This window comes from Triturus cristatus, chromosome 4_1, assembly GCF_964204655.1.
Source record: "Triturus cristatus chromosome 4_1, aTriCri1.1, whole genome shotgun sequence".
Taxonomy (NCBI): Eukaryota; Metazoa; Chordata; class Amphibia; order Caudata; family Salamandridae; genus Triturus; species Triturus cristatus.
In genome coordinates, this window is record NC_140585.1 from 1,133,505,874 (window position 1) to 1,133,525,093 (window position 19,220).

At 46.3% G+C, this 19,220-nt stretch overlaps 1 protein-coding gene across 1 annotated transcript in view; it reads right to left on the bottom strand.

Annotated features, from left to right (window-relative positions):
• NDUFA5 (NADH:ubiquinone oxidoreductase subunit A5) overlaps nucleotides 1–19,220 on the bottom strand; it is an 83,874-nt gene that overhangs the window by 60,417 nt on the left and 4,237 nt on the right. The window contains exon 2 of the mRNA XM_085654195.1: nucleotides 1,922–1,966. Within this exon, the coding sequence (XP_085510321.1) occupies nucleotides 1,922–1,966 (45 nt within the window). The remainder of the gene's footprint in view (nucleotides 1–1,921; nucleotides 1,967–19,220) is intronic.

Genomic DNA, 19,220 nt, shown 5'->3' on the forward strand with positions numbered 1-19,220 from the left:
AGAAGCCAAGCTCCATAGGGGAGCCCTGGGGAGGGGGTCTCAGATTTATCAGCCCCTGGTTAATAACTCACCCAATACACTAGATCAGTTACAGTTCCGATCGGAGTGATGGTTGGGTCCCCTAGAGGACGAGGATTGGTAGGACTCCCTTATGGCCCCCCGAGTGATCACTATCTCAGCAAGATTAAGGTTGATCTAGTTCCACTATCTTCACTGTGCATATCTCACTCCTGCTAGGCTTCACCGGGCAGGATACCTGCAGAACCTAAGTTGCCCGTGATGGGCAGGTACGCCCGCAGATTTTTATCACAACATGGTCCTGCAAGGTCGGAATGAGATACTGGACACAGGTGGTTGCAGAGTTGACCGGGGTCTTGGTCTGGGAGGTCCCCCCTTATCCACCAAGCCTTGGTCTTGGGGGTGATGGAGGGCACAGGAATTACGGGAGCAGCCAAGGTCTTCTTCGGCACGGCCACCATAGTGACCAAAAGGGACATCGCGGTCAAGTGGAAAAATCCCATCCCACGATTTCCCAGTGGCGCAAAGGACTGGACTGGTGTGCCACACAAGAACAACCGAAATATGAAGCTCAGGGTGTCCAACTAATCACAGAAGGGTATGGGGCAAATGGCTTGGCTTGTTGGGCTAATGCGCAAAATAGATGTACATTGGTCTGAGGTGTGGGTCGCTTTGAATACCTAAACTGTTTATGCTAAGATGTGTGGAAATGGTGTTATGATCTACTGTGTCTGATGGTTTTTCACTTTGTTAAAACCCAATAAAATTGAGTATCAAAATGTTCCTGTTTTGTCCACCCAATAGACATGACACAGAGACTGGCAACCTGTGCACTTACCCTTTTATTCTTTCATTGGTTGCTCATCTTCGGAGGAGCATGGTTTTAATTGAATTTATTCGTCCAGGTGATTCAGAGAAGCTTGTATATCTCTGCTGCACATGACACCAATGACAGTTGCTGTGCATTAGAGGAGCAGTTATCAATTACTGATCCACACAAGGTCTTCTGTCAAGTGTGGGGAACCATCATTTATATAAGTTCTAATTCTTTGTGAACTTGAATTCAACTGAGATAATTGAGATACCAACATCACTTCCAATGTGCCCCTGGTCTTCAGAAAGGAATAAAAGGTGTTTCATCTAGGGTTGAGCATTTCAGTATTGGGAGTAGTCAGTCAGTTTGCAATGCCAAACATAACAGCAAGAGCCTCTCTGCCGGAGGCCTTCTAATGCCCTTTCTGAGCATCTAAGCACATACTCTTATAAAAATATATTCAGGGAAAAGCACCCAACCACAAACACTTATTCTTGTATGGTAAATGATCATCTTTTCACTGCAGATCCAGTCTGAGAGAAATGAACTTGTGAATAGTGACTGTGCCAGTCCAAACTAGGAATTCTCAACTGTTTGGGAATGATTGATAGAAAGATACAATAAAATGAAAAAACGTAGCCTACTCAAGAGGTCTTAAAAAGACATTTTCAATTTAGGCAAGTCTTTGCATCCTTATTCAGTTGTTTAATTTACGACTGTTCTAACATTTCACAGCACTACGATAAAGTGATAAAACAAATTCAGATCTATGATTTGGGAATCAAACCAAATGTTTTAGCTTTCCCGTCCTGAGGCAGTCAATCAATGAATTAATATCTACCCTTTAGGACTTGTCAGTGCAAAACAAAGATTGATAGAACATCAAAGATCAAGTTTGATATAATACAGTAATCCTCTTATCTACCATCATTTTTAGTGAAGGTACTCCTTAACAAGTGAACTACCAATCTGGCATATGCGAAAAGTGCCAAAGAGCACATATAAAATAAAAACAGCTCTAAAAAGGGACAGTCAATTGAAGATACACAATAGGATTATCCTTTTAGACACACTTGTGTCCTCTCATACCTCATGGGGGTTACGGGCGACTGCGAGACCAACTAATCCAGTTGTCTGCAAAAGAAAAAATACATGTATATTATAAATAAAATATGCATTAATTTATTAATTTAATCATGAACAATGGGTAAATGCAGCATGCATTGCTTACATTTATTCAACGTCAGAATCACAAAAACCCTAAATTAACTTTTAGGATGAATTAATTTGTGAACGGGAAGAGTAAAATGGCACTAAAGATTACAAAACACACAGATTCATGTTTACTACATGCGTTGAAAGCACAAACTACATCAAAAAAACGGTTTAAAGAAAAAGGCAAGCATGCATCCAAAGAAACAATGAACACATACTGTTACAGGGTTTAGAAGTATTACGCTTTTTATGAAACAATATCTCCAAGGCAATAAAACAGGACTTTACACTTAATGTCATTAGTCAGGATAAACCACTGTACAATGAGACTATACTAAAACACACAGCATACCCAGCTGTGAATGATAGATAAAGGGAAACACATCATTCTTGTCTGCTTATTTCCACATGCTTGTTTCCAAGTCTGCTTTTGCTTGGACAGGTGGAATTTCCTCCACTTTACATTTCCTCTGGTGGAGAACACCAACTGGAGGCCGGGTTGGGGAGGTTGACTCCCAATTTAGTACATCCTCCAGAAATCAACAAAATATGGCATTACGACCAAAAACGAAAGTAAGACTTAATCAAGCCACGCTCATGATTCCTAGATAGCGGATGTTATTGGATTTAGGGAATTCCAAGATATTAAAACTTTGCTCTCTCATGACAACATATATCACACAGTGGCAGTCGCGACTATGCAGCTATAGTTAGGACCCGGTTATCATGGGAAGAGGTTTTTAGGTTTGCTAATAACCTTGGCGCTGTTTGTCGAATCTTCACTCAAAAACTCAAGAAATTAAAAAAGTTCATTCACCTCAACTCCATCTTTGAAAGTTCTGGGGTAATCTGTCAAAGCTTAAGCTAAGAAAATAGGGGGGGGGGTCCCAAAACGCAATTTCCATAGAAAAATTGAACAGCGATACTCCAAAAACAGATGAATGGAATTACACCAAATGGAGCAGAAAGCTAGATCTGAGTCCTGAAAGTGTGCTTTTAGTGATTTGGTATAAATACATTCAGTAGTTATTCAGAAGTTAAGGTTCGAAAGTGTTGTACATCAGGACGGCTGAGTTTGCAGGACACTCTTGAAAGTTCCGCAAACATGCAACTTAAAAAAAAAAAAATAGAACAATTGATTTTAGCTGAGGGGGCTTGTTTTTCCCCATGTCGGCTACCTCGCTCCATCTAGGGTGAGGGCTCCTGCCGGAGTTCACACTCGGACTGGATGGCCGTAACATGAAAAGAAATGTTGCAGCGTCCATTCCAGAACTCTGATACTTGTTCTCCTGGCCTGAGATTTGATTAAAACATAATGATATAATGGGGAAGGGTGGGGATACTCTTACCCCTAGCCCTCAAGGAGGGACACTCCTTAGGCTATATTTTTTTGTAAGTTGTTTTTGATGCAATTCTGCAGTATCAAGGGGGGAAAAAAGCAGCGGACGCATTTTTTCTTCAAAAAGAAAAAAATTGCCCTCAGGGAGACCCAAGGTCAGCCCTGAGTGACCCCATCCCCAGGGGCAAAATGTATAATCAGGGCAAGTGGGCGTACGCACCCCCCCCCCAGGAGCCTCCTTGAGGCCTACCCATCCCGTTTTATTACATGAAGGCTAGGGGCATGCAGCCCCCCACCTCAAGCCTCAATGATGCTCCACGGATCCCAACCCCCACAACCGTTTTTTAGGTCTCGCCTGAGCCAGCGCTTTAGCTTTAGCGCTGCTCTCGCAAGAGCTTTTGTAAATGGGGGATTTGGAAGTGCAAACGAGTGCTTTCAGGCCTCCAAATACAGTGCATGTGCGCCGGGCGCGTGCACCATTTGGCAGCCTGTGTCATTCATTTCGCGGCCGCTTTGATGTTCTCAGTGAGCCGCACGGCCACTGAGAACATCAAAGCGGCAGCAAAAGTGCTCACCATATGCCGGCCTGCGTGCCTCTCTCCCCTACCCCCTCCCTTATCCCACTTCCTGCTTGTTTTTTTTAACTGCAACATGTTTTTGTCAATGTTTGGAAAAGGAATCATGTGCAAGTCACACATATATAAACACATATTTTAATTCACACACACAAAAGGGCACACAATCCAGCTGCATGAAGCAAAACAAGCATTGGCAAAGCCAACAAGTCTAACTTGTATGTGCTAACACATGTAGTACAGGTATGCACACATGCAATTTGCATGCAATAGCCTCCTTAGGTCAAATCTTTTGTCTTTGCCAATGCTTGTTTGATCTGGCAGACACATTTCAGTACCAGTATCCTGGAAACAATGGTCCTTCTCAGGCAGGTTATGTTAGAAGATTTACCGCCTACTGGTGGCCTTAAAGGTCCTGTGCTTGCGAGCCGTCAGTGTGTTTACTTCAGATCCAACTCCTCCTGCATTCGTCCACTCCAGGTTTGGCAGCAGGCTTGGTGTCACTGTGCTGAGAGAAGACAGCAGCGTGCTGGCCTCGCCTCCATCATTAGTGCTCCCCGCGAGCCACGACAGAGGGAGATGCGGAAGCCGACGAGAGCACGCGCCACTAGCTTGCTTGAAGGGAGCCCGTTTTCAGTGACTGTGGGCGCGTGATTTGTACAATTAGATGCAACTTGAAACGATTCAGCTCTCTGAACACTCATTCGATTTTATGATACTGGCAACAGAGGAGTGACCTGACATAATTTTGTTGCGTTTCCTTAGCAGCACAAAAACAGAGGCCTTCAATTTAAAGGAATAGCTGAATTATTTATTACCCAAGTCAGCAGTTCTCATTACTGACCTCGGAAGGCTGATTGGCTGATACAGCTAAGAGTTTGATGGCTTTCAAATCCGTGATTAAACTACTTCGAACCCGCTCATCGACCCACCAAGCAATCTAGGCCTTTTGTTTTTTTGCATATTTATATAGCGCGAACTCGACCCGAAGGTATCGGAGCGCTTTACACGAGCACCGTATTTACATTGGCACAGGGAGACTAAGTGTTTTGCCCAGAATGACAGGATGTGGACGCGACCCCGAGGCTCGAACCCTTGTTTCCAGCACCAAAGTCGGCAGTCTAGCCGACGGACCACATCCTCTCCCCTGATAGTTTGACTTGGCACCGCTCTGTGAGTCACCTGTAACTTTTGTAATGCAACCCATTGCAATATTACAGACACACTACACATCACAACAGGTGTATTTTGTGTTTAAAAAGCTCTCTTTTATTTAAGTCAGTAGTCTTGATATCAGCACTGGAAGAATGAAAGGATGAATAGGCATAACGCTTTGCAGAGAAACAAGCTTATTATTAAGGTGCTGATTTACAATTGTGCAGACAGCGTACTCTGTCACAGATGTGGCGGAATACCCTGTCCCCCAAAACCTTGCCCCTTCCACCTTATTTAGACTTGGGTAGACTGCCAGCTTCCGTTGACGGAGCCGCTGTAGGCTCAATCGATGGAAAGCTTCCGCCGACGGCCTGATGGAGAAGGGGCCATTAGAGGAAAGACTTTCCACCCCTCTCCTTATTAAAGGAAAATCCTGCTGGTGAAGGACGAATAAAATAACAAGCATTTGCAATGAAATAGGTCTCGTAATTACGCGAGTTTGAGCTATTGGCATTATAAATGACAATGCCTGTTATTTATGTGTCTGTTTGTAAAACATAAATAAAAGGCATTGTTATTTACAATGCCAATAGCTCAAACTCGCGTAAATGCGAGACCTATTGCATTGCAAATGCTTGTTATAATATTGGAAGGAAGGGACTGTAGCCCCTCTCCCCGGGTCTCAAAAAGGCCCCAGGGACAGAGTATTTTGTTTTTTGTAGGCTCAGGAGCGCTATGGCGAGCCAGATTCTATCAGGTCGAACTATATTTAGGACCTATTCACGTGGTCTGTAAAGTTGACAATTAACAGGTGTTCTGTTCAGCCAGACAGTAAAAGAGCAATAAAGATGGCTTTAAATCTTCTAACATTTGTGCTGTGTTCAGAGGCAGATGTCAGAAGTTGGTTTACAGTTACTTTTCCTTCTCGGACTGCAGCCTTCCAGGATTTTGTAAAGTGAACTGTCTGACCTGAAAGGCTGTTTTTCCTAACACACATTTAAATAGCTAATAAATCAACTGTAAAAACATTTCAAAATATATTACAGTAGCTGTGGAAGCCCATTTTTTGTACTTGGGTGCGATGAAAAAAAATATTTTAATAGGATGAAAAAGAAATCAGAACACTTTACCTGATGAAAATTATGAATATGTTTTCTGAAACCCAATTGTTACAGATTATTGTTAAAACACTATATGGTTTTATCAGTAAAGCTGCATGGTAGTGGGAAGGTTTTTGGCCATTTCTTGGAAATTTACTGTCTGTAAATGACAGTGCACTACAAAATCATGCCTTAGTAATAGATTTATTAAAAGGGAGTGTTTAAATATGTACTGAGAAACACTCCTGCCTTGCCCTGATGATAATGCGATTAGTAAACTGAAAGGCAAGTCAGGGATCATAGGTACCCTATATGTGGGATAGTTTCTTATTAAACATAAAGCAATTTTGTTTTGTACATCAGAAAGGCCGAACTCACATATTTGAAGGTGCACTAATGTGTGAGAATGACAAAAAAGGCAACTCTGTAAAACATTTTTTTGCCAATGATCACACAATTTGAGACCAGTTTACGGGTCAAGTACAATACAGTTAGGTATGGGTCAGGTACATTAGAGTTAGGTCGAGTAGATTACTGAAGTTACTCGACCAGCAGGTCTATTAACATGTTTATGATTTTTCGAGGTCTGATGATGCCCCCCTCTAAAAAGATCAGCTCTGGGGAACCCATCCCCTGGAGCTCAATTACGGTGTCCAGAGGACCCCATAGCCTGGTATTATGAAATTTACTACCTGAAAGGAGCCAGAGAGGGAAAATAAATCTATTTCCTACCAGCATTCCCCAGGGGGGGGGGGGGGGGGGGGTGTGTGTGTGCGTATATATATATATATATATATATATATATATATATTACCTACTGGCGGTCGCCAGTAGGTAGTTATAGTTAGGACCACGTTTCCATAGGAAAACCTCAACATTCTATTTTGAATAACTTTGGCGCCGGTCGACGAATCCTCGCGAATTTCTCAAAATAGGTGGGGCGCTACGCTCCGCTCCTACCCTGAAAGTCTCGGGGGGATCCGTCAAGCGGGGGCTGAGATAAAAGGGGGGTCCCAAAACGCGTTTTTCCCATGCATTTTTCCATAGGACCTTTAGAACGAGCTACAGCCCGAACGGCTGAACAGAATTACTCAAAATTTGGCAGAGAGGTAGTCCCTAGGTCAAGGAAGTGCCTTTTGTAGGTTTGGTGTAAATCTGTTCAGTAGATTCTGAGAAAATAGCCTTTAAATCAATATATATATCTGAGCCCGCTTACGGTACGCTTACCGTACGCTTACGGTAAGCGTACGGTGGCGTGCGCGAGCGCGATTCTGATTGGCTCTTAGATCTTAGTAAACATTCGAATCGGCCGAAACCAGGAAGCGGCGGCCGCCATTTTGTGTATTTCACTCTGAAAAAAAAGAGTGAAAACAAGGAAAGGTGGCAATGAGGAGAGTTACAGACCCCCTTACATTTGTGAGGGGGTCAAAGAAGGACTGTAAAGTACAAAGAAAACATTTATTGATTTTAAAAAAAATCACGGGGTACGCGTACGGTAAGCTTACGGTAAGCGTACGGTAGAAAAAAAAAAAAAAAAAAAAAATGAAAATCAGATTTAAGTGTTTAGATATTAGGGGGCTCTAAAAAGAGCCGTTGTGTTTATGAAATGATTTTTTAGTGGTATCTACAAGTAAGTACCGATGCAGAGTCTAAGGTTTAAGAGGAAGACTCTGTTCCCTTCATCATTGAAGTGCACACCATCTCCTCTATAAATGTCTTGCATGTCATAACGCAAGTTGTTGTGGTAAATGGCACCCATACCATAGTCACGGAGGAAAGCAGAAACAGATTTGTTGACGTGCTTTCTTGCTTTGTCATCGCACCGCGTGCCCACCGTGCGTGCACGGCACTAACTGCGTAAAGTGGGCGCGCACGCCACGAATGGCGTAGAGTAACTTAGCATTTAAAAAACCGTACAAATTCACTGAAAAAACCATAGGTTTCACACACGTTATAGTTAGGAATTAGCATTTAAAAAACCTTGCAAATTCACTGAAAAAACCATAGGTTTCACACATGTTATAGTTAGCGGAAATTTTACTGATAAAAAACCAATGAAATTCCCCCGTTATAGTTAGTGCAGGCAACTATAACTCACGCGACCGCAATCTTCTGCTGATGACATATGTGTCTTTAGGAAAAAAAAATATTTGTAATATATGTATAGCTAAAAATGTATGGAAGAAGACATGGGCAAATAAGTGTCTAAATACAGTATTAGCATCAGCAGAGGATTGCGGTCGCGTGAGTTATAGTTGCCTGCACTAACTATAACGGGGGAATTTCATTGGTTTTTTATCAGTAAAATTTCCGCTAACTATAACATGTGTGAAACCTATGGTTTTTTCAGTGAATATATATATATATATATATATATATATATATATATTTTTTTTTTTTTGGGAAAGCAGTATAGGTGTGAGGAGCAGGAGCAAACAAATGTGGGGGCTAAAACAACACAAAAGGTGTGAGTGGGGGGAGTAATACGGAATTTAAGGGAGAAACAACAGATGAGTGAAGACAGTAGAGCACAGGGGGGAAGAGAATCACACTGTCTAGAGAGGAATGTAGATATGTTGGGGGAAAACACACAAAGTGGCAAAAGCACACAAGGGTGATCATAACACACAAGAGGCAGGGAGAAGCAAACGGCCGAGGAAGAGCAACACTGAATGAAGAGGAGGGAGGAAGAGAAGTACATAAGGGAGAGAGCTGGAAAACACATGCACTCTTGATTAGTGTTTACCGAAAAGAAAAAAAGATAGTGCTTCAGAAGCGAGCAATGGAAGGACAGGTAATGCATACATGCTCCTGGGTAGGGAAAACACAAGAAGAGGAAGTAATGCTCACTAAACGCTGACAAATAAAGAGCAAGCAAATGAAAGTGACAATAAATCTAACCAATGGTTAGCAACGGGCAGGATCCAAGTCCTCTGTAAAAAGACAGTAGCTCTTCTCACCAACAGACAGCTTGCACTGTCTGGTAGAGCAAACATAACAAGGACACGAATCGGACAAGAGAAGATCTTGTCGACCACACTCAGGCTAGACTGCTGACCAAAACCTCATGGTTGCTTGCATCAAATTAACCAGACAGATCTAATAACAAAAGGCAACCTTGTCCACCTTCATCATCGACAGTATTTCATTCAAAACAGCTAATGCCCAAGCCTCAATGCTGCACCTGGAACGACAACTTGCCTGAACCCAATCCAAAACACCCTGGACCTCAAAGTAAATAGACAGTCACTTTTCAACGTGTTTCACCATTGCTTTAGAAATGCCTGTAGGACAGTGAGGAGGAGATAGTTCTTGAAAATAGCCAGGTGGAGGTCTGGTTTCTTAGGTGTGGCATGACAATGCCCTTTTTCTGAAGGGTATGCATGGTACCAGAAGACAGGAAAGGACTGATGACTTTACAGATGTGCACACTATTATTTGGTGCAAAAAGAAAATATTAACTGTGCAAGGATTGTCTCATGTCTCAAATTTTGAGCATTTAACCCAAAAATGGCAGCTTCCGACCAGTTTTATACGAAATTCTTTTACACCTACAATAGGTGTTATAACTGTTTTAATTTCATTTATCCTAATTACCTTACTCTATAGACACGGATAAACCATCAGTAATCCAACAATATGATTTTTAAGGTAACCTCCTGCACACGGGAAAGTTAAACCTTTTTAAACCAACCCTAAAGCACACTATACCCTATACAGAGTGCTGCACACCTTGGCAATCACAATAAGTACAGTGCATCAGAAAGGCATACCAAGCAGTTCAGCATCACTTAACCAGCCAGCACTCATCACTTTATGCAGTACACACTTTCTATAGAGGCCTAATTGATACCTATGGCTCAGGAAATCTAGGGTTCTTGTTCTGAATCTTTCATCCTTGTTGGAAGGCGGACCCCGGGGGAGTCGGAGAGACCACCCAGGGGGGACCCCACACTGTACGAAGTAGCCGAGCGCTGCTGAGAAGCCTCCTAGGAGAGGTCCTTCTCCTATACCGTACCAGCACAGTAACACCACCACACAGGACTCAAGGCTGTTTATCACGATGAGCAATTCTTTATCAGCATTTAGGAGGTTACGGTTATCGATGTATACAAAGTCTTTGGTAGGGACGGGGTAGCGGGACAGTCTTTGGTAGCAGCGGGGTACGAGGGTACCTTAGGCCCAGTTCTTGTTCCTCAAGCTGGAGGGACTCCGTGTCCCGGAGTGGTCGAGCCGCGACGGCGTCAGCAGGGCTCTGGTGATCAGTTTGTGGAGCTTGAGCCGCGACTAAGTCAGCAGGGCTCTTCAGGTGGTTCAGTTCAGCTCGAGCCGCGACGTCAGCAGGGCTCTGGGGGAGGCTTCAGCGAGGTTGGGCCGCGACGGCGTCAGCAGGGCCCCGATGTTTTGTGAGGTTCCTTGTCTCAATAAAGTGGAGCCGCGACGCAGTCAGCTGGGCTCGGGGTATAGGGTCAAGCAAGAGTTCTTCTCCGTAGGGTCAGCCGCGATTCCATCAGCAGGGCTATTGACTCCGGGATACAACTGCCGTTCCCTTGCGGGGTTGCCCCAGATATAGGTCTGGAGCTATTTGATGTCCGGACCCTCGCGCCTGGGGGGGCGGAGAGGCTGGGCTGGGAGAGGCCAGACGCTCAGCGGGAGAGGCGCCAGGCCCGGAGAGGCCGGAGGACGATCGCACCTAGGTGTGGGGGGGACGGTGGGGGTCCCATCGAAACTCTCCTCCTCCGGGAGCGGTGAAGTGGCCATGTGGTGCCCCCTGGCCAGATCTTGGTGCCTCGATGTCGGGGCTTCGCTGGGGCCGAGGCTGGGGGGAGCCGGGTTGCGTGGGCTGGTGCGTGGAGCAAGCATGGGGGGGAACCCCGAAGAGATGAGGGGTTCCTGTGCGGCCTGGAAAAGGGGGCCGCTGAGGCGGGTGTAGGCAAATGTATACAATCCAAGGGGGGACCTCGAAGGGAGGAGAGGTCCCTGGTGGCCTGAAAGGGCGGCCCGTGTAGGCCGGTGCGGGGAACGAGCACAAACCAAGGGGGTTAAGACCACGCCACGAGGCCGGGTCCAACAGTCCTCCAATGGAGAAGGCATTTTTTAGCCTTTCTTCACTAGTTGCATGCTTACAAAACCTACTTCTGGATGGACTAAGCCAGTCATCGGGTCACCCCCAAAAAACAAGCATTGTCAGGACCAATAAGCCTTGCTTATGAAAGAGCTATTGGCTCTGCCATTGTGCTTTAGCTGTGTTGCACACCACTGTGGCTGCTGTTCAGCATGGCTAAAAGTGAATAGTTTAGTGATGAGTAGCGTAGAGTGGAAGGCGAAGAGTGGAGTAGAGTATTGCAGAGTGGAGTAGAGTATTGCAGAGTGGAGCAGCATAGAGTGTCATGTATTGGAGTAGAATAGAGTGGAGTCGCGTAGAGTGGCATACAGCTGAGTGCCGTAGAGTGGACTGGAGTAGAGTGCATTGGCGTACAGTGTTGCACAGTATAGTGGCGTAAAGCGCAGCACCATAGAATTCAGAGGCACACAATGCAGCATTGTAGAATGCGGTGGTGTAGACTATAGAGTGTTGAATAGTAGAGTACAGCTGTGTAGAGAAGAGTTGTGTAGAGTGGTGTGGTATGGTGTAGAGTGCAGTGGTGCAGAGTAGAAAGGCACAGAGCGCAGTGGCGGAGAGTGTTGCAGACTAGAGGGGCGCAGAATAGAAAATAGTGCCGTAGAGTGCAGTGGCAAAGAGTGGAGTGCTGCAAAGTGCAGTGGCATAGAGTGGAGTGATGTCGAGTAGAGCGCCATAGAGTGCAGTGACGTAGGGTTCAGAGGCATAGAATGCAGTGTTGCAGAGTATTGGCTCAGGGTAGTGTTGTAGAGTGCAGTGATGTGCAGTGCAGTGCTGCAGAGAAGAGTGCAGTGGAGTGGCGTAAAGTAGAGGACTGATGCAGAGTGTTTCCGAGTATAGTGATGTAGAGTGCAGCAGTATAGAGCGCAGCAGCGTAACTTAGCGGCGTACAATGCAGCATCGTAGAACGCAATGGCATAAATTAGAGTGGTGCACAGTAGAGTGCCGTGGTGCGGAGTGTTGCAGAGTAGAGTGGCTTAAAGTGCAGAGGTAGAGTACAGTGGCGTAGAGTGCAGTGGCGGACAGTGAAGTGGTGTAGAGTGCAGTGATGCAGAGTAGATTAAAGTGGTGAACAGTGGATTGGCGTAGAGTGCAGGGGCTTAGAGTTGAGCGTTACTATGTAAAGTGGATTGTGTGGGTGTATTGGCAAGATTGCAAGGACATAGAAAGCAGTGCTGCAGAGAGAGGTGGAGTGGAGTTGTGCAGAGTAGACTTGAGTGACCTAGACTGGAGTGGTGTAGAGTGCAGTGGCGAAGAATGTAGTGGTGTAGTGTATTGGCATAGAATAGAGTGATTAAGAGTAGAAGAGAGGCGCAGAGTGCAGTGACAGAGTGCAATAGTGCAGTGCACAGTGCAGTGGTGTGGTATAAAGTGGAGTAGAGCGCAGTGGAATGGAGTGGTTCAGAGTATAGTATGCATGGTGTGGTAGCATACTGTCATTGCGGACTACACATTTTCAATTTAAATACCATTTACAGACATACAGTTTTACTAATAAAACTACACAGCACACAAATGATAATGTGTGGAAATGATTTCACCTAGTGTATTGATTTGATCATATTAAAGTTTCTGTTTCCAACACAATTCGGAATTAAGAAAAACTGAACATTATTTGTCCGCTACTAATTCTGATATTTTCTGAAATACTTGTACAGTACATTTAAATGTTTTTGTGTGCTAGACAAAACCTTTTCCTACCCCTGCATCCAGCAGGTTTGGTAGGCTTTGACCCAAAAAGGAAACTTATCTGTTCATGATTACAAGGTACAGATATAGTAAAATAGAAACTCTTCTTGATCAGCCTCTTCCACTAGCACAACTGTATCTCATTCTGCTACTTGCCTAACATTTCATCGGATCATCAACATTCAAAGCTTGGCAAGGGGGACAAGGAAGAAAGAGGGAAAAAAAGACCCATTTCCTTTTTAAAACTAGAAAGAGAAATGGTTACAAGAATACTGTATTTAAGTGCAACCTTTCCTTTTCTGCCATATATGCTATATAGACTCCTTCTGGTTTTCTGAGGAAACCCTCTTGCATTAAAGTAATTGCGTAAAATGAATTAGTGGCTGCCATAGTTGTGCAAGACACACATTCTGTAAGGGAAGGAAAATGTAGTAAAAACATGTCCATTGTGTCGAATTTGCTCTGTTGGCCTAGTGCCAGTTCTATACATCAAGCACTTTTCTTGCCAAGGTTTACCAGAATAGCCACGATTTCAGGGTATTGACAGGAAAAACCTTTCTAAGATTTCTTAGGGAAAAAAAAGTTGAGGACGTGACCGCATTAACCTGAAGTCCAAAAGTCCGCTTGTTATCCATGAGCGCTCCCAGATTTCGGCCCTTAGACACAGGTACAGGAAGGGAACCCAATTATTTTGGCCAACACGACAGTGTCCATAAGGAAGGGGAATTACTAACACAATGACCTCAGTTTTCCCTAAGTGTAGTCTTAGACAGTTCGTACTCATCCAGTTTCCTATGGCAGTCATACAGTCGTAAAAAACTGAACCTGTGTAGTGAATGAGCCACTTTTGTGGTCTGACACCCTATGATGACCCTCAACCACCACCATGTTAACTGATTTTAGTGTGTTATGTTACCCTAGCCTTAATGTAGGATGGGTTTGCATATACCTGCTTCTCTTCTGTCCTGTAATCTTGCTGTCGTTTAGTAGAATAGTCTTGCCAAGAATAGGAGGTGTGGGATGTCGAGGTGCAGTGTTGTGGGTGACGGTGCACACATGTGCTCAATGTTGGATACTGAGGGATTAAGTGTATAATGTTATTTGGGTTAGGTGAATTATGACTTTGACCTATTGGCTTTGACATGGTCTAATGTCATTCTGTTTTCTGACTTTACCTTGCTTTCTGTGTGCATGGCTTAACTAACTCCATTTTCATGACTGAAGCCATTTTCTGTGCCTGCACGAAGCTACGAGGTGGGGAGGGCATGTTTTGCTCTTCTCCTGTTTTTCGCACTTTACTGACTAGAGAGAACTGGTTCTTGTCAGAGGAATGTACATGGTCTGTCTCGGAGCCATAGCAAAAGCCTGAACAACGATGCAGTGGCCTTGGAGAAGGCTGGTACGGGCTCTCATGAGAACGAGGGGGCGAGGCTTGCTAGAAGCTTCGTTGTGTTTGAATTTGTATTAAAAAGGGGAGCCTACACTGGCCTGGTGGAAGTTCACGCCGTGGAGCAGACGTGTTGTCACGGAAGAGTGGGGGCTGGTGTCACCTCTGAGCTTTCACCCGGTTCAAGCAATGGACTCCCCTTGAGCGAAGTGGGGTGAAATGATGGCGCAGTAGGTGAGGTGTCTCTGCTACTAACTGTCTCTTGATTCTTTACTGATTCTTTCCTTTCCTTATTTTCTGATTCTTATATCCATACATATATATTTCTACATATATATTTGCTTTGATTGTGTATTTCAATCGGTTATTTGATATGTGAGAGTCTGCCATGATCAATATATATATATATATATATATATATATATATATATATATATATATATATATATATATTCGGCCTGCCCGTGATTGAAGTATTGTGTTAATAAATTTATATATTCCATGTTTGAATTCGTCTTTTCCTTGAAGCAGGAGGTGTGGTCTCTTCTTGGCCAAGTATTCTGTTGTAGAAGGATGGGTGAATTCCCTTCTAGCAGGTAATTGTGTTATAGGAAGTTGTTCTACTCCTGGCAAGTGATGTGCAAAGTATATCTCGCTCTAGAGAAGTGTGTGTGTTACCTTGGTCTAGAGGAGACTCATGTGGTATTGTTTTCTTGCCTTGCCTTGCCTTTGGGGGAGTGTTGAAAGTTTGCCCACCTTAGGAACTGCTGTGTAAATGTTATATTCCATAAGTTTGGAACTGATACTCTCTCCCTGGGAAAGTGACGGTACATACCTTGATCCAGGGGAGATCTGAGACCCTTCATTACAACCTGCCTGGCTGTTTAAAGCAGAAAAAGCCATTGGGTATTCTCTGCGTAAGAGGTAAGATTTGAGCTCAAATGATCTGATGATAGAGGCAAGAGTTTTAACATAAATGTTTAACAGCGTGGGGCTGCATGCAGAACCCCAAGGGATCCCAACATAGTAGTGAGAAGGGTTTAGCCACAAATGGGTCCAAAGCTACCACTTGAGATCGTCCACACAAGAAGGATTTTAGTCGCACCAAAACCTTATGGTTGACCGGGTCAAAGGCTGCTGAGGGATTGAGGAGTATTAGCTCCGCGTTATCGCCATCTTCAGCTATGGACCGGATTTCTTCGATGGTTTTGATAAGAGCGGATTTAGAGTTATGATCGCCTTCAAATCCAAATTGGGTGGCGTAAAGCAACTGAGATCAGACAACAATTTAGTTATTTGAGTATTACTGACCTTTTCTATTATTTTAGCTGGGAAAGGTATATGGGAGATAGGCCGATAATTATTTGGATCATTGGGTTTCAGATTGGACTTTTTCAAAAGGGCAATATGGAAGTTTCTTTCCATGCAATGGGGAAATACCATGTTTCAACATAGGAGTTGAAAATGTTAGTCAAGCAGGCAGCTACAGTTTCTGTGACCTGAATTGTGATTGTCGGGGAGCAGGGGTCCATAAGAGATCCCGATTTAGTGGATCTGAGGAGGAAAATCACCTCTAGTATGGATAATCGTGAGAACATTGCAGGAGAAGGGCTATTACGACTGTCTTGCATGTCACCCTTCTCTGCACATCACACTGCTCCACTCCTCGCCCTTCTGCTGTTCCTGCAACCATCGCTCTGCTTCTGCACGACACTCGCATAGCTGCCAACTATCCCGTTTCTGCCGGGACAGTCCTGGCAAGTTGGAGACTTTCCCAGGTAGTTCACTATCCAGACAGCCCCGGTATTTGCACTTCCAGCCCTGCTAAGTTCTTCCAGTCAGGAACTTAAACTCGTGGCCTTGAGGCTTCAAACAGGTTCTCAAACCACTGAGCTGCCTCCCGAACCACATCCATGAAAGAAATTCATCAGTACACTTGTGCTGATAGAAGTTATGAGCCCCGTGGCCTACTTTATTTGCAAGTTATTTTCGGGAATCTCTCTCCACCCTCTCTTGCTCCCCTTTTTCCGGTTCCTGCGCTTGGAAGGTGCAAACTTTTGATTTCAGGATAGGGCTCTGATTCTGGATGACAAAGGCATAGGGAGGAGCTGCCGGGCACGTTCTCCTTCCTTACACAATGGCCACTTCCTTTCAAAAACAGAGGTGAAGAGGCCAATAGACGGAACTGAGGAACAGTGCAGAGGCGGAAAACTGAGTTGAGAAAGAGAGCAGACAGGCAGTGGTGGGGCAGCTGCGACCGAGGTGCTGAGATGGGAAACTGTAGTCAAGAAGAGACCTCCTATTGATGAGTACCTGATTCTAAGACATGCCTCCTAAGGCTACAGTACTGCCTGGAGCTTGCAAACCTGCCCCAGAATTGGTACTTGTAGTTCATATAGTATATACCGCCTTACTATTCCTAAGAGCTATCAACTGTTGCAGCTAAGGGAACACATCCTGGAATTGCACTTGTCCATGTTTTATATACCTCAATACCAGTGGCGCTGGTGACATTTGAAAGTGGTAGTGTAACATGATTGTCGCACTGCTAGTTTTGTTTCGGAAGGAGATTCTTGTTTGCACCTGAAATGGAATTCCAAGTTGAGCAGTATTTACCCACCTGCTAATTGCATGTGTGTCATTTGCCCATTTGTAAACTGCGTACCCCTTGCTATTTTCCCACGGGCTTTCAACAGGTAAAACCTGGCAAGAATCTTGTGGGAAAATAGCATAAAATTACGATCCACACAGACTGGTACTATTTTCCAAGATACACAAATCAGAATTTTGCACCCATTTTCCTTTGCCACTAAGATCCTCACCATGTTTTACCTGCTAGGTGCTTATGGACAGAAAGTGTGGGGTACATAATTTGCAATGTGAAATAGCACGTGGGCAATCACTGCCCGATTTTGAATCCAATGTCAGGAACAAGCATTCGCAATGCAGTAGGTCTCGCATTTATAAGAGTTCGAGCTATTGGCATTGTAAAATTACAATGCCTTTTATTTATGTTTTGGTTTTAAAACAAATAAAAGGCATTGTCATTTACAATGTCAGTAGCATAAACTCGCATAAAAACAGTGTGCGGCGTGCAGCAGTGTGCGGCGTGCAGCAGTGTGCGGCGTGCAGCAGTGTGCGGCGTGCAGCAGTGTGCGGCGTGCAGCAGTATTTCGTGTAGCACTGTGAGGCATGCAGCACTGTGTGGCGTGCAGCAGTGTGCGGCGTGCAGCAGTGTCGTGCAGCATGCAGCAGTGAGTAATGCAGCAGTGTGCAGCAGTGTGCGGCGTGCAGCAGTGTGCGGCGAGCAGCAGCGTGCGGCGTGCAGCAGCGTGAGGCGTGCAGCAGCGTGCGGCGTGCAGCAGCGTGCGGCGTGCAGCAGCGTGCGGCGTGCAGCAGCGTGCGGCGGGCAGCAGTGCGCGGCGGGCAGCAGTGCGCGGCGGGCAGCAGTGTGCGGCGGGCAGCAGTGTGCGGCGGGCAGCAGTGTGCGGCGGGCAGCAGTGTGCGGCGTGCGGCAGTGTGCAGCAGTGTGTGGCGTGCAGCGGCGTGCAGCAGTGTGTGGCGTGCAGCAGTGTGTGGCGTGCAGCAGTCTGAGGCGTGCAGCAGTGTCGTGCAGCATGCAGCAGTGAGTAATGCAGCAGTGTGCAGCAGTGTGCGGCGTGCAGCAGTGTGCGGCGTGCAGCAGTGTGCGGCGTGCAGCAGTGTGCGGCATGCAGCAGTGTTTCGTGTAGCAGTGTGCGGCGTGCAGCAGTGTGCGGCGTGCAGCAGTGTGCGGTGTGCAGCAGTGTGCGCGTGCAGCGGCGTGCAGCAGTGTGAGGCGTGCAGCAGTGTGAGGCGTGCAGCAGTGTTTGGTGTAGCAGTGTGAGGCGTGCAGCAGTGTGCGGCGTGCAGCAATATTTCGTGTAGCACTGTGAGGCATGCAGCACTGTGTGGCGTGCAGCGGCATGCAGCAGTGTGCGGCGTGCAGCAGTGTGCGGCGTGCAGCAGTGTGCGGCGTGCAGCATGCAGCAGTGAGTAATGCAGCAGTGTGCAGCAGTGTGCGGCATGCGGCAGTGTGCGGCGTGCGGCAGTGTGCGGCGTGCGGCAGTGTGCGGCGTGCGGCAGTGCGCGGCGTGCGGCAGTGCGCGGCGTGCGGCAGTGCGCGGCGTGCGGCAGTGCGCGGCGTGCGGCAGTGCGCGGCGTGCAGCAGTGCGCGGCGTGCAGCAGTGCGCGGCGTGCAGCAGGGTGTGGCGTGCAGCAGTGTGCGGCAGTGTTCGGCGTGCGGCAGTGTTCGGCGTGCGGCAGTGTGCAGCAGTGTGTGGCGTGCAGCGGCATGCAGCAGTGTGTGGCGTGCAGCAGTGTGAGGCGTGCAGCAGTCTGAGGCGTGCAGCAGTCTGAGGCGTGCAGCAGTCTGAGGCGTGCAGCAGTCTGAGGCGTGCAGCAGTCTGAGGCGTGCAGCATGCAGCAGTGAGTAATGCAGCAGTGTGCAGCAGTGTGCGGCGTGCAGCAGTGTGCGGCGTGCAGCAGTGTGCGGCGTGCAGCAGTGTGCGGCGTGCAGCAGTGTTTCGTGTAGCAGTGTGCGGCATGCAGCAGTGTGCGGCGTGCAGCAGTGTTTCGAGTAGCAGTGTGCGGCATGCAGCAGTGTGCGGCGTGCAGTGGCGTGCGGCGTGCAGCGGCATGCAGCAGTGTGTGGCGTGCAGCGGCGTGCAGCAGTGTGAGGCGTGCAGCAGTGTGAGACGTGCAGCAGTGTGAGACGTGCAGCAGTGTGAGACGTGCAGCAGTGTGAGACGTGCAGCAGTGTGCGGCGTGCAGCAGTGTGTAATGCAG